Source organism: Chenopodium quinoa, unplaced genomic scaffold, assembly GCF_001683475.1.
Source record: "Chenopodium quinoa cultivar QQ74 unplaced genomic scaffold, ASM168347v1, whole genome shotgun sequence".
Taxonomy (NCBI): domain Eukaryota; kingdom Viridiplantae; phylum Streptophyta; class Magnoliopsida; order Caryophyllales; family Amaranthaceae; genus Chenopodium; species Chenopodium quinoa.
Window position 1 is genome coordinate 12,823,302 of NW_018743292.1, and position 14,027 is coordinate 12,837,328.

The 14,027-nt window shown below is 34.0% G+C and overlaps 1 protein-coding gene across 1 annotated transcript; it reads left to right on the forward strand.

Moving 5' to 3' along the window:
• The first annotated feature begins 636 nt into the window (after window positions 1-636).
• LOC110735985 (ankyrin repeat-containing protein At2g01680-like) lies at window positions 637-12,664 on the forward strand. The gene is made up of 3 exons (XM_021916153.1): window positions 637-700; window positions 10,238-10,812; window positions 11,865-12,664. The coding sequence occupies exons 1-3, from the start codon at window positions 637-639 to the stop codon at window positions 12,615-12,617; spliced, it is 1,392 nt and encodes a 463-aa protein (XP_021771845.1). The 3' UTR covers window positions 12,618-12,664.
• The last annotated feature ends 1,363 nt before the right edge of the window (window positions 12,665-14,027 follow it).

Sequence of the window (14,027 nt, forward strand, 5' to 3'; positions counted from 1 at the left end):
AGGTGAGAAAGCTCGCACAGCCCTTCAATGGAGATGGAGGGAGAAGAGAAGAGGGATTGCGTGGGAATTGAAGACACCAAGATTTGAAGGAATGAGGAAGGAGGAGGGAAAACACAGAAGGAGGGGAGCAAGTTCGCACAGCTAGCTCTTCAATGAAGGTTTGTACCTCGCACCAGGCCACTTCAATGGAGAAAGAGGGGATCAAGTTGAATGAGGAAGGAGGAGGGAAAACGCAGAACCTTTTTTTTTTTTGCAATTGAATGAATTGAAGACGTTGATGAACAGTGACAAAACCCGCAATTTTTTTTTTTGAAAATTAGCAACGGTTAACCGTTGCCATTCATGAACCTTTTATTTATTTTTATTTTTTTAAAAAAAACGCAGTTGGCAACGGTTAACCGTTGCCAATGTTAATCAATATTTTTTTAAAAAAAAAAAATTGGCAACGGTTAACCGTTGCCAACTCTGATATTTTAAATGGCGCTCACTTAAGTTGGCAACGGTTTTCATGAACCGTTGCCATAGGGGGGTTGCCTATTTCTTTTTTTCTACTAGTGATACCACCCTGAGGGACGAGACTCAACAACGATAGTGGCATCGGGCACCCCGTAGTATCGGTAACACAACACCCGTATGATGGCGAAGATGCATGCTAATGCAAACATGACACTAGATAATATGATGAAGGCCTTTAGAGCAGGTTCCATATCTTCCGATTGTGTAACAAAAAATTCTGTCTATACGAATTATACGAGTATATCGTTGGTTGCTTAATTTTGTTTGTACGACACTAAAGATTGATGTAATTTATATTTCGCAAGATTTATCAATGAAATTTGCAAGCGTACGCATTTATATATATAGAGAAGGAAAATCATGAATTGAAGACCGTGTATAACAGTAGTCATTTTAGACTTGTGTACCTTACATTAATCACATGGGATAGTTTCTGTTGTGAAGGAATTGAATTGGTCAAATTCACTTCTTGTTAAGGTTGAGTAAGTCTAATACTCCGTATTTACGAAGTCCTAGGATTTGTATATCAATGGAATATTCAAAGTCCAATTTGCGGCTTCAAAGATGTAGCTTAAGTTCCAATGTACTCATGTTATCCTTTAATCACCGTACTAGTCGATTATGCACTCTCTCTATTTCAGTGCAATAATTTGACTTTTGTATGTTTTATGTACAAAGTACTTATTTTGACATTTATTTATACCAATATGTAAAAAGCAATTGTAGTCATATAAAGAGTTTTAAGATAATTAGGCTTTATGTACATTTTTATTACCTCATTTTTTTTTATATTTCTTAATAAGGTATAATTATTGCAAATAATAATGGCCAAAGTTGTACATTAACACATATATAATGTATCTACGAGTTAAATTATTGTGATCAATTAGAACCCGAGGGAATATGTCTTCTGTCATTATCATAATTTAATTTTTCTATCTTTTGTTTTTGTAATTGGTTTTTTCTTGTTTTTTTTTATAATGATAATAATAAATTTGCAACACAATTTTAATTTAAATAAGATCTTGTTAATGAATGCCCTCGGGGCATTTGTAATATTCCGTATTTTTATAATATTTTATACTAGAAAATAGGCGATTTTCGACGGAATTATTCCGTCGGAAACACCCCGTTATCTGTCAGAAGCGGTTGTCGGAAAAGGTTTTGTAAAGAAAATGATCTTTTTCGACGGAAATTCCGTCGGAACCAATTTTCGATGGAATTTTTTCTGTCGGAAGAGATTTTCCAGCCTGGAAATTTTCGACGGAAATTCCATAGGAAAATCCTATTTAAAAAATTAAAAAAATCGCACCACCACTAGCCCCCACCCCAGAACCACCAGCCCACCCAATCAGACCTCAATGCACACCGACCCCCAACCACCAACTCACCCACCCCACACTCACACCAGCCCCTACCCCACCACCACACACCACCACCGACACCACCACACACCAAAAATTAACCCCAAAAAATCGAAACTGGCCCAAAAAAACGAAAAGCCCAAAAATACCCGAAAATTATCCCCAAAAAAACAAAAATTAACCCCTAAAATACGAAAATTAACACAACAAAATCGAAAAAAACACCAGTAGATCTACATATTTAATCAGAATTTCATTAAAAAATATAAAAAAAAACGATAATTAACCAAAAAAATTAGAGGAAATATAAATATACAATTATCTAGTAAAATTTATAAACTAACATTACAATTACATAAAAAATTAACTAGATCTACAATCTAATCTAAATCAAAACAAGATCTACAAAACAAAAACCTTGAGAGTGGGTGGCTCACGACAGTGGTTGTCGGCTTTGTTGTTGTTGCGTCGTTGTTATTGGTGTTGTGCTGTTGTTGTTGCGGTTGATGTTGGTGGTGGTTTACGTTGGTGGTGGTTGATGTTGTGGCGTTGTTGTTGTTAACAGTGTTTGATGTTGGTGGTGGACGGAGTGAGAAGAGGAGGACGGAGAGAGAGAAGAGGAAGAAGACAAGAGAAAAAGGAGGGAGAAGGAGAAGAAGACCGAGAAAGAGGAGGAGAGGAGACAGAAAGAGAGATTGAGAAGAGGAGGAGAAGAGAGAGAAAGAGAAGGAGAAGGGGAAAGAAGAGGCGGAATTGAAAAAGGGGGGGTTGGCTGTTTAGGGTTTGTTTGTTTTTTTTTTTAATGTAGATTCCGACGGAAGAAAATTCTGACGGATATAAATTCCGTCGAAATTTTAATTTTCAGAAAGTACATATTTTCCAACAGAATAATATTCTGTAAAAAATTTTCGACAGAATTTTTGAATTCGTCAGAAATATTCGACGAAAAATAAATCCGTCTCCGATTTTTTCGACGGAATTACATGTTCGTCGGAACCTGTCTGTCGGAATTCGACCTGATTCTTATAGTGTAAAATGATTCATTTCATTTTAAAAAGAATTAATCATTTAAGTATAAAATAAGTGTGTATAAAATAATATGAGTTATTAATTGAGGCAATAAATTGTTTTAATTTGGGTCAACATCAATTAAATTGTTGGATCAACTTGTAGGGAATCAAAGAATTCTTAAGAGCCCAACAAGTTGGCCTTAAAGGAGAATTCAAGGAGGAGTAGGATTAGTAATGACAGTTTTGTAAATAAGTGTTTTTGTTTTAAAAAGGGGATATAAATACCCTAAAACCTCAAGAATTTCAACTCAAAAATCAAATTGTCAGATTTTACAAAACTCCAATTTTCCTCTTATTTTTCTCTCTCCTTTTCCCCCTCCTTTTCTCTTCTCTTTCCACGCCACTCTCTCCTCCTCTCCACGCACCACCGGCGACCACCGACGCCACCACCGACGGCCAGCAGCAGCACCGGCGCACCACTGGCAGCCGGCTGACCCTCCTTCTCTCTCTCTCCTCCCTAGCGGTTTGGTATTAAAAAAAAAACTCTTTTTTCCTGATTAACTTTCTAGCTTGTTTTAATTAATTCAAAGCATGATTTTGATTATATTTTGATGTTGATTTTGGGTAGTTGATGTTGTTAAATTATTCTATAGTTTTCAGATTTTAATTTAATAAAAAAAACCCTCAATTTACAAACCCTAGAATTTGGGAATTTAATGTTTATGATTAGGGTTTGATTCTAGGTTCTTGTGGTTGTTAAATTAATGATTAGAACATGTTTTTGATGAGTTTTATTAAGCCCTCAATTAATGCTGGAATTTTTAACTATTATGTTAGGGTTTGATTAGCCATAAAAGGGAAAAAGTTCTTGATGATTTAAATATGATTTTCTAGTCTATTAGTGATGTTTTATATTAAATAAACATGCTGGAATTTTATAATACACACACACACACACACACACACACACACACACACACATACCTTTGATTGATAAACAACCAAATAATTCATTTAGTTGAACAAACAAATAAAAATAAAATATTCCCTTGAATCACTACCTAAGAAAAGAAGGAAGAGAGTAAATATGGTGCTTGAATCACTCAAGGAATATATAAATGATTATACAAGGCTTCTCCAAGAATTGTAGCATTGCTACATGATATATTCCTTTATAACAAAGAATGAATGATTACCATCCTAAAAACTCGAAATAAAAGTTGAATAATCCATAGGATTAAGAAATAATCTATCATTTACTTTATAACTTTATACTCTAACTCAAGTGAATTTGACACCTCATTTCGAAAATACCTTTTTGATCATTGCCTATACTCCTTTTATCATCATATTCATTAGAAATCAATACTAACTCCCAAGTTCCATCGATGGTACCAATCCTCTTGTTTATACTCAACTCTACTATACTCCTAGTTTGGTATCTTACTAGACTAGTGAAACTAAACATTCTTTCTTGAAAATTAGGTAATCAACCATCAACTCAATCCTAACTGCCAAAGTAATTAGGTTGATTTTAACATTTCTTCATAAATACTAGTCATTTAGGAACAAAGGAAATTTAAGGGTCAATCTAACATAGACAAATGGGCTCTCATGCTCCTTAATCTCCACTAAAGATGCTCATAGTAGAAAGTTTAGTAGGCAAGACTCTAGAAAATCTGCAAGAAAATGGGTATAGCTCACTCTAGAACAACCCTTTCCATAACAAGAGAATACAGTTCTAGCAAAAATTTTAATTCGGCGTTCAATCATACAATTTCCAATTGCACATAATATATATGATCCACATATAATACATGCTTTAATACTATTCACGTAGTCATGCAACTAAACATGCTTGAACACCATAACAAATCAATATGCACATAGGGAAGAAATTAAATTCTAGCCTATATGCCCAATTCTTACTCCTATCCAATCTCACCACATGCTCTTAAAAGCATTTAACAAATAGTTACATACATTAATCCATTGCATACCTGCACAAGTAACACACCCAAAAAATTTTGAAATTCCTTTTCTTATTTAAATAAATTCGAAAATTTCCCAAAAAAAAAAAAAATCTACCAAAACTTCGAATCCCAATTTAATAAAATTAAATATTAAATAAAATTGAAGTTAAATAAAATGGAAATATACTTATTTTAAATACTTTTCAAACTAAAATTCTTAAATAAATAAAATAATACCTTCAACCTTTAAAATATTTAAAACTTATCATTTCAAACAAGCACTTGGTCAAGTTAAAACATAGGTACCTTAAACCACGTTTTTGGCTTTAATGGTAATTAAAATCTAACCAAAGCTCCCAGATACCACTTTGTAACACCCTAGAAATTTTCCCCTTTTGAAATAGCTATTTTGCCCTTTTTAAATACAAAATAGGAAATAACCAAGGCATTACCGCCACCGTGATAACGACTAAGGCATTTATCAAAGATACACAGTGGAAGACATTTTCAAAACCTTTCAAAACAAAGTCAAAGTCCAACAATCCACCAAGCAAGAGTAAAGTCAAACCCAAGTCAAACAAAGTCAAACCTACAACTTGGAACTATTGTAGGTCCAAACAAATATTTAGAAGTAATGTGTTAGTCTCATTAAACAACAATAATAAACCAATAACCAATAGTAAACACATATTTAAGATAAAACTAGTGTAAGATTCGCTTTTCGCTCAAACCCCCAACATGAATTGATGCAACACCTGAAAAGCTTTTCTTTAACTGTCCCTACTACTCACCATACGAAATGGGTCGTCGTAGGGCCAAGATAAAAACAAGGTCAAATACACACAAAACACAACAATCAGCATTGCTGAGTACATAAGCGTAATCAAAACACACTAACATGCATACAACCTAGCAATATTTTGAAAAGTTGGTTTTTAGTTTTAGACTTCCGCCGTGTGACTTTGAAAATAGCCTTAGCCGTTATCACGGTGGCGGTAATATTTTGTTTATTTCCTAAAATGAGTTTTATTTAAAGTAAAAAGAGTATTTTAAAAGGAGGAAATTTCAAGGGTACACTACTAGAAATAAGTCTATTTCCGACGGACATGAATTCCGTAGGAAAATAAAGGATTTCCGACGGATTATTCCGTCGGAACGTTAAATTGGAATCTTCCGACGGATTTTTCCATCGGAATATCAAACTTCTTACGGAAATAAAATTCGTCGGAAAGTCGGAATTCAGGTTAAAAAAAAGAAAAAAAAAAGAAACCCTACATTAAAAAATAGGATCTCATTCCTATTTTCTCACTCCTCCATTCCGCCACTTTTCTCCTTCTCCCTCCTCTCCTCTTTCCCTTCTCTTCTGGTTTCTACTTCTCCCTCCTCTCATCTCCTCGCCCTTCTTCCTCCTCTCATCTCCTCCTCTCTCATTCTCTCTCCTCTCCTCGTCACCTCCACCAGCACGTTGCTCAAACTCGACCTTGAAAATTCCAGATCTGGAATTTTCATGGTCGAGTTTGACCATTTAAACCCAACAAAGATGAAATTTCAAAAGGTATGTTTATTTTTATTTAGTATTGCGAGTTAATTTTGAATTCGTGGGCTGTGATTTGTTTTTTTTTTGGCTTTTATTTTGAATTTCCGAGTTTGGTTTTGCTGAATTTAATTTTTGTATATTCAATTTTGTATTATTTAATTTGCTGATTTTGTTTTTGTATATTGAATTTTGTTTTTTTTTTATTTTTTATTTTGTTTTGCTGATTTTGCTTATTAGATCTGTTTCGGTTTTTTTTTTTTTTTTTTAATGAATTTTCGTTTTTTTTTCTGGGTGGCGGTGGTCTGGGTTGTGGTGGGCTGGTGGTGGGGGTGGGCTAGTTTGGTTGGGTGTCTGGGTGGGTGGTGGGTGTGTGGTGTCTGGGTAAGTAAGGGGGGTAGGGGGCAGGGGTGGGGTGGGCTGGTGGTCGTGTGGGTGGGTAGGGGGGTAAGTTAGGGGGAGTAAGGGGCAGGGTGGGGTGGGTTGGTGGTCGTGTGGGTGGGTAGGGGGGTAAGTTAGGGGAGTAAGGGGCAGGGTAGGGTGGATTGGTGGTGGTGGGGTGGGTAGGGGGTAAGTCAGGGGGCAGGGGTGGGCTGGTGGTGGGGGTGGTGGGTGGGGCTTTTTTTTTTTTTTCCTATTAAATTTTCCGACGGAATTTCCGTCGGAATTGTCCGGCGGATTTATATTCCGTCGGAAATTTTCGATGGACTTTCTGGTATCGGAAAAACCACTTCCGACGAAAAAATTCAGTCGGAATTCCGTCGGAATTGTGTTTTCCGACGGAATTTCCGACGAAAATGGCCGTTTTTCCTACAAAGGGGTTTTTGACAACGTGTTCCGACGGAATTCCGTCGGAAACAACCCTTTCCGACGGATTTTTAAGGTGTACCGATGGAATTTTTCCGTCGTAAATAAGGTGTTTTCTAGTAGTGGTATTAAAGCGTTGGATTACCTTTTAAAAATTTTCCTAAAATGGTATTAATTTGGGAATGCATGCCAAAATCACGCGTCGATCGATGTAATTAATGTTTATTTAAAATTAATATTTGTACTTTTAATTATCTTATCCAACGCCCCTAGGGCATTTGATAGTTTTACCTTTTAAATAAATGAACACATATTTTAAGCGTGCAAAAATTGTTTTTGAGCAACAAAAAAAAAAAATATAGTGAAATGATTTTAGGGATTGGACTTCAATTTTAGTTTTGTACAATTAATAGTTTGATATCCCCTTCAATCTAAAATTATTGACATAATTTGACTTTTTAAAATAATCATGCATATACTTTGTAGTCCTTATTAATTGTGATTATAATTTTGTTTTTACTAGTGTATTACCTTGCCAAAAAAAAAAAAATTAATGCTATCAAGTAAACATTGGTGAATAATTATTAATATATTTTTAAAAAGTTCTTATAATTTTTAATTATTTATCAATGGTCAAATATATTAACAAGGGAATTAAGTTTGACTATATCTAACCGAATGTAATAACTAGATAGATATGGTGAGCACATCTAGTGGAGGACCCACCCTTGAGCACAATGGGTCACGTGACACAACAAAAAAAAAGTTAAAAATAAATTTAAAAAACACGCTCCTCTAAGCCTTTGTTTGGTTGATGGGATTTGGCTAAAAAAAAAAAGAATTTCATTATTTTCATTATATTCTCATATTTGGTATGATAAATGATATGAAAATTGGTAAGAAAGGAAAATTAAAGTCTTTATAAATTTTTTACTTTACTTTCCTTTCCTCCCAAAATTAAAGGATTTTGAAATGAAAGAAAAAAATATAAGGTGTTACTCTTCTCTTCCTTTCATTTTCTGACATTTACCAAATATTATTCCCTTTGTCGTCCTTATTTTTTCCCCATTTGACTTTTCAGGGTCTTTACTTTATTTTTATACTCGTAAAAATTATAAAAATTTGATATTAATAAAATATATAATTAGACAAATTTAACAATACCCCATATAAATATATTATCTTTTGTTAATTAATGATAATTTATGGTTAAAGTTTTAAAATTTGACCCATTTATTTGCAATGAGTAAAAAAAATAGGGACATAGGGAAGAATTTGACATTTACCAAATATTATTCCCTTTGTCGTCCTTAATTTTTTCCCCATTTGGCTTTTCAAGGTCTTTACTTTATTTTTATACTCGTAAAAATTATAAAAATTTGATATTAATAAAATATATAATTAGACAAATTTAACAATACCCCATATAAATATATTATCTTTTGTTAATTAATGATAATTTATGGTTAAAGTTTTAAAATTTGACCCAATTATTTGCAATGAGTAAAAAAAATAGGTACATAGGGAAGAATTTAAAATCTCCTTCCCTTAATCGATCTCATGACCACCTGAGATCAAAGAGCAGTTCTAATCACTTGAGCTATCCCTCACTCTATCAAAGGAAGTATTTGATAAAAATATTTATTTATTTTATAATAACAGAAAAATCAAGTCAAACATAACATATAAATAAGGCAAAAGTCAAAGCGATACATTTTTAGAAAAAAACAGAAAAAGTACTATACTGTACTAATTTTGAACCAAAAAGGGCCTTAGTTTCACGGCAAAGGACACACAGACAGACAAGAACTCTCTTCCTCTCTCTTGGAAAAATCAAGTCCGGCCATCGGCCACCACCAGTCTTCTGTTCCGAACCGTCGCACCGCCAGTCGCATCATACCAGTCGTCCGAGTTTACGACCAGCCGCACCTCTCAATTTCATTATTCAAGTAACTGAGTAAGTCATTTTCATATTTAAATATTGAATTTAATGTTTTCAATTTCTTATTCTTCATGAGTTGTTGGGTTGATTTTTTGCTTAAATTAGTTGTTTATGTTACTTAATTTATCAAATTAGTGTGGATGTTCCTGAATTTGATGGTTTGTTATTTATTCAACACGATTAGGGAGTTAGGGTTTTAATTTTTTTTGGAATTGATGATTTGGCATTTCTGAATTTTTTTATTTTTTTGTTTTTTTTTAAATTAATATTATAATGTGCATTGTAATTGTTTGCCAAATTGAGAATTGTTGAGTTTAACTAAAAATGGTGAATGGTGAATGTTGAATTATTTGACTTATTTGGGTATTGGATCAACCCGAATTTGTGTAATAATGGCCGGGTTTGTCTTAGTTTGTTGAATACTTGATCGGGTAAAAAGTGTGAGAAATGGGATTTTAATAATTATACTATTCTTCAGGTTTGAATCTTTTTTCTTATAAATTATCAGTTTAATGCTCTGTTTTAAAGTTATCAGTTTAATTAATTGTGCATTGTGCTATTATTTGATGGGGATTTTCTATTTGATCATAATGTCTGATATTAGAGTTATGTTATTTCTAATTATAAAGATTGAGTAGGACTTTTGGGTTTTGATTAAGATTTTAAGTGTTTGATTAGTCTATGTGTGAATTCCCGAAATGACGTGAATGTGTGATGGTAGTTTGGTTTCGCTCATGTTTTAAAGATAGTATGCGGACATGCAGTCAATGGATGACAATGACACATCACCCATAAAATCCTGGACACGCTACGAATTAATGGTCAAATACATTAACAAGTGCATTAAGTTTGACTATATCAGACCGAATGTAGTAGACAGATATAGTGAGCGCATGAGAAGTGGAGCTTAATCCAACCTTCTCTATACTGCTGGGGCCCTAGGTTGCCCAAAATCAATCAGGTCATATTCAATCTTAATTTATACGGTTTACTTAACTGAGATTTATAAAGAGCACTATTGAATTTTATATTTTTTGAGCCAGAATAAAAAAAAATGGAAGGAGAAGCAGAGAGATCAAGAAAATCATAAGCCACCAAAAAATTATATGACGCAGCACTTGAGGGTGACTTACCTTCCTTGCTCAACTTGCTCCAACAAGATCCATTCATCCTCAATCGATACATCATCGAAAAGCCGGGCCGTTTCTCACAATCACCATTACATGTAGCAACTAGTTTGGGGCACCTAGAGTTTACCAAAGAAATTTTACATCAAAAGCCTGAACTAGCAGAGGAGCTTGATTTCTCAAAAAGATGGTCACCCTTGCACATAGCCTCATCAAAAGGGTACCTAGATATTGCGCAAGCTTTGCTCACGGAGAAGCCTAACATGTGCTTTGCTCGCAATCAAGATGGAATGAATCCGGTTCATGTTGCAGCCATAAATGGTCAGATTCGTGTACTTGGTGAGCTTTTTCGGGCTAGGATGCAGGCAGCTAGGGAGCGGGCAAATGGTGGCGAAACTATTTTGCATTTGTGCGTGAAGTTTAGTCAACTTGAGGCTCTTAAGTATTTGTTAGATGTAATGGATGCTCAATTAGTTAACTCCAAGGATAGTGATGGTAATACAGTTTTGCACCTTGCTGTGGCTACTAAACAACCTGAGGTATGATCAAAGTACTAATTACTTATCCTTCTTTTTTAATTTTTTTTAATTTCTTAATAACATTTAAGTGAATGTGAAGATGTTAGAGAATTTCCGATATCTCATATCTCTAACAAAAGACTAAGATAGAAGATGAAGTAATGACTCATATGGGAATTTGTTAAATGTAAGTGTGAGTAGTGTTTGTCCCATGTTGAAAAAGAAAGCAAAATACTTTCTGTTTATAACTCAAGCGAGCTACTCTTCTTATTGCTAATTGGTTTTAAGATGGAACCTCGTTTAGGCTCTAGTTTGTGGGCTTTTGGGTTTATGGTGTTTTGAGTAGACCGGCAATCGTGTCGTGTCGCGTCGTATTCGTTTTCGTGTCGGAAATTAAACGGGTTGGGGAAGGAACACTAACCCGACCCATTTAATAAACGTGTCGTGTCGTGTTTACCCAATTAATTAATCGTGTCGAAAACCCTTAACACTAACCCGCCTTTTTCGTGCTCGGTTCGTGTTGTGTTGTCGTGTTGAATTGAAAAATATTGGTCTTATTCAATATATTTATCAATAATTTCATAAGTACTGGTTTTTTATGTTAGGCGGGTCGGGTCGTATTAAATTCGTGTTAAGAATCTCAACACTAACCCAACTTTTTTAATTAAATGTGTCTTGTCGTGTTGACCCATTTCATTAAACGTGTTGATAACCCTTGACGTTAACCCGTTTTTTTCGTGTTCGGTTCGTGTCGTGTCAATTTTTGCCAGCTCTAGTTTTGAGGTGAGTTCTTGTTAAATTCGTAATAATGTGTATTTTATTAATATGTAATTTTTTATAATTTTTTCCATTATGAAATTAAAGATATTTAGCGATAAAAAACTACAAATAAAACGATGATCTAGTCTGAACTTATTTTTTCTAAAATAAGTAAAAATAAGTTGAACTAAACGATGCCTAATTTTGTGATAAAAGGGGCATCTTTACTCGCATTGTTGTCTAGTTTGTGACATGTGCTCGATGTGATATGGTGGGCCACCCTTATCTCAAATTGGCTCTTTACTGTAATGCAGATGGTAGATTGTATACTAAGAAACACAAGTATCGAAATAAATGCCCTCAACACAAATAAGCTAACTGCAATGGATATACAAACTCAAAATAGGAAGGATTCATCAAGAGATGATGAGGAGATTTCGCGCTCTCTCAAAGTTGCCAAAGCATTACAAGTTAAGGACACATTGGAACTTCATAACAAAAATAATCGCAACTGGCTGGAAAACCAACGTAGTGCTTTACTAGTGGTAGCATCTCTGATAGGAACAATGGCTTTCCAAGTCGGAATTAATCCTCCAGGAGGTCTTTGGCAGGATGATACAAATTTGCACATTGCAGGTACTTCCGTATTAGCTACCAAGGCTCCGGGTAGATACAATGTATTACTCATTAGTAACACAATCGGCCTTGTTTCATCTCTAAGTGTGATCATCCTCCTCATAAGCGGCCTCCCCTACAGGAAACTCTTCATTGGGATTTTGATGTTTATCATGTGGATCGCAGTTTCAGCCACAACATTTACCTACCTAATGGCAATACTACTAATCTTTGATTTAGACTTTTATAAAACGAAAAAATTTGATGTAACACCTGGACATTGGAAGACTCTTTATTTATCGCTGATTGTATGGGATTGCTTGATGGCGCTTGTATTACTTGGACATACAATACGCTTCATAGTGAAGCAGATTAGGCAGGGAGAGCAGTCCTCGATAAAATTGTACAGAAGGTGGTTTACAAGGTCTACGTATCATCCACCTGCTGTCTAATGTAACAAAATTAAGAATGTTTAACAATATTCATAACCTTTGGTCAACCAATAATCACTACTCCGTATTTGTTAGTCAAGGGGTGAGATAGTAATGTCTTTTCAAAATACCTGAATGTCATTAATTTTGGTTACATTCTTAAAATAGTTAGTGTACATGAATTTATAGAACAACTACATTGCGTGTATATTTTTTTATTGAGGGAAAAGCCGTATTAATCAAAGGACAAAATGTCCGAGAGTACATAAAGTATAATCATGTCGGGATAATGATTAAACCAAACTAGTTCAATAATGAAAGACATTAGCTTAGCAAGGTGATAAGCCATAAAGTTGTCATTCCTTTTTACATCGCGTGTATATAAATCTAGTATCGAATAAGGTTAAACACCTTAGACAACAACTAAAATTACAACTTATTTCAGCCCATTTTTGCACCTTCAAAATTGACTTAAAATACATTTCACATGGAAGTTGCAAGATTCTAAATCATTTCAGTAAAAAATTGGCTTAAAATAATACCAACTATTAACGGTGTGTGCAAAATAATACGAACTCAACTATTTGCTATTAGCGGCACCTTTTTTTTTTTATTTTTTTTTTTTGGACAAAAGCAAAGGAGAACAGTTCCATACAATTTCAGTATGTTGATAATGGGCGCTTTGTTTTGTCTCTTATTTTCGGCAATTCCTCCTTGAGTGGATCTTGCTTCCAAAAGCTTTGATCTCTTATCCAATCCATGCCATTTTTGTCATAGAGATATTACAATTCCAATTACTATTACTACATACCTCTTTTGCTTATTCTTTTTAAGTTGACCTGTTTTTACTTTTAACACTTTTTACGAACGCTATTTTCACTAGATTTTCAGAGATTTATACTTGATAGTTATGATATACGAAGTATAAAACATAGTCATACATGATCATTTTAGAATCGTTTATTTCATAATATCAACTTTTTTCTTAATTTTTTTTTCTTTATTGATAATTAGAGATATCAATCGCGTTAAACTTGTGAATTGACAAATTTTATAAATGATAAATGAAGCTAGTCAACTAAAAAAGAACGACGGGATTGTCGAAATTTGTTTTTAAAAGTTTTGATTAGTTCAAATATGTTTAGATAAAACTAGGTTAGTGTCCATGCGATGCACAAATTTAATCAAAAATTGGCAAAAGTTGTATATTATTAAGGAAAATTTTTAAATTACCACCCAAAAATGACTCCATTTTCAAAATAACCTCCCGTTTAATTTTTTTATTTATATTACCACCCCTTAAATTAAAAATTACTCACATTCCCACCTTTTTCAAAATTCCGTTGGGTTTTCCGTCTGTGGGCCCCACCTAACGGCTACTATCGCTATTTTGACCCTTTTGACTGATTTCCCCCCGATTTTTCTCTTTAA

Excerpts from the sequence above, each read along its gene's own strand:
- LOC110735985 (XM_021916153.1), top strand. The coding sequence starts at position 637 with ATGGCGAAGATGCATGCTAATGCAAACATGACACTAGATAATATGATG. Across the intron at positions 701-10,237 it reads GATGAAGGCCTTTAGAGCAG|CCACCAAAAAATTATATGAC; the intron begins GTTCCATATCTT and ends GAAAATCATAAG. Across the intron at positions 10,813-11,864 it reads TGGCTACTAAACAACCTGAG|ATGGTAGATTGTATACTAAG; the intron begins GTATGATCAAAG and ends ACTGTAATGCAG.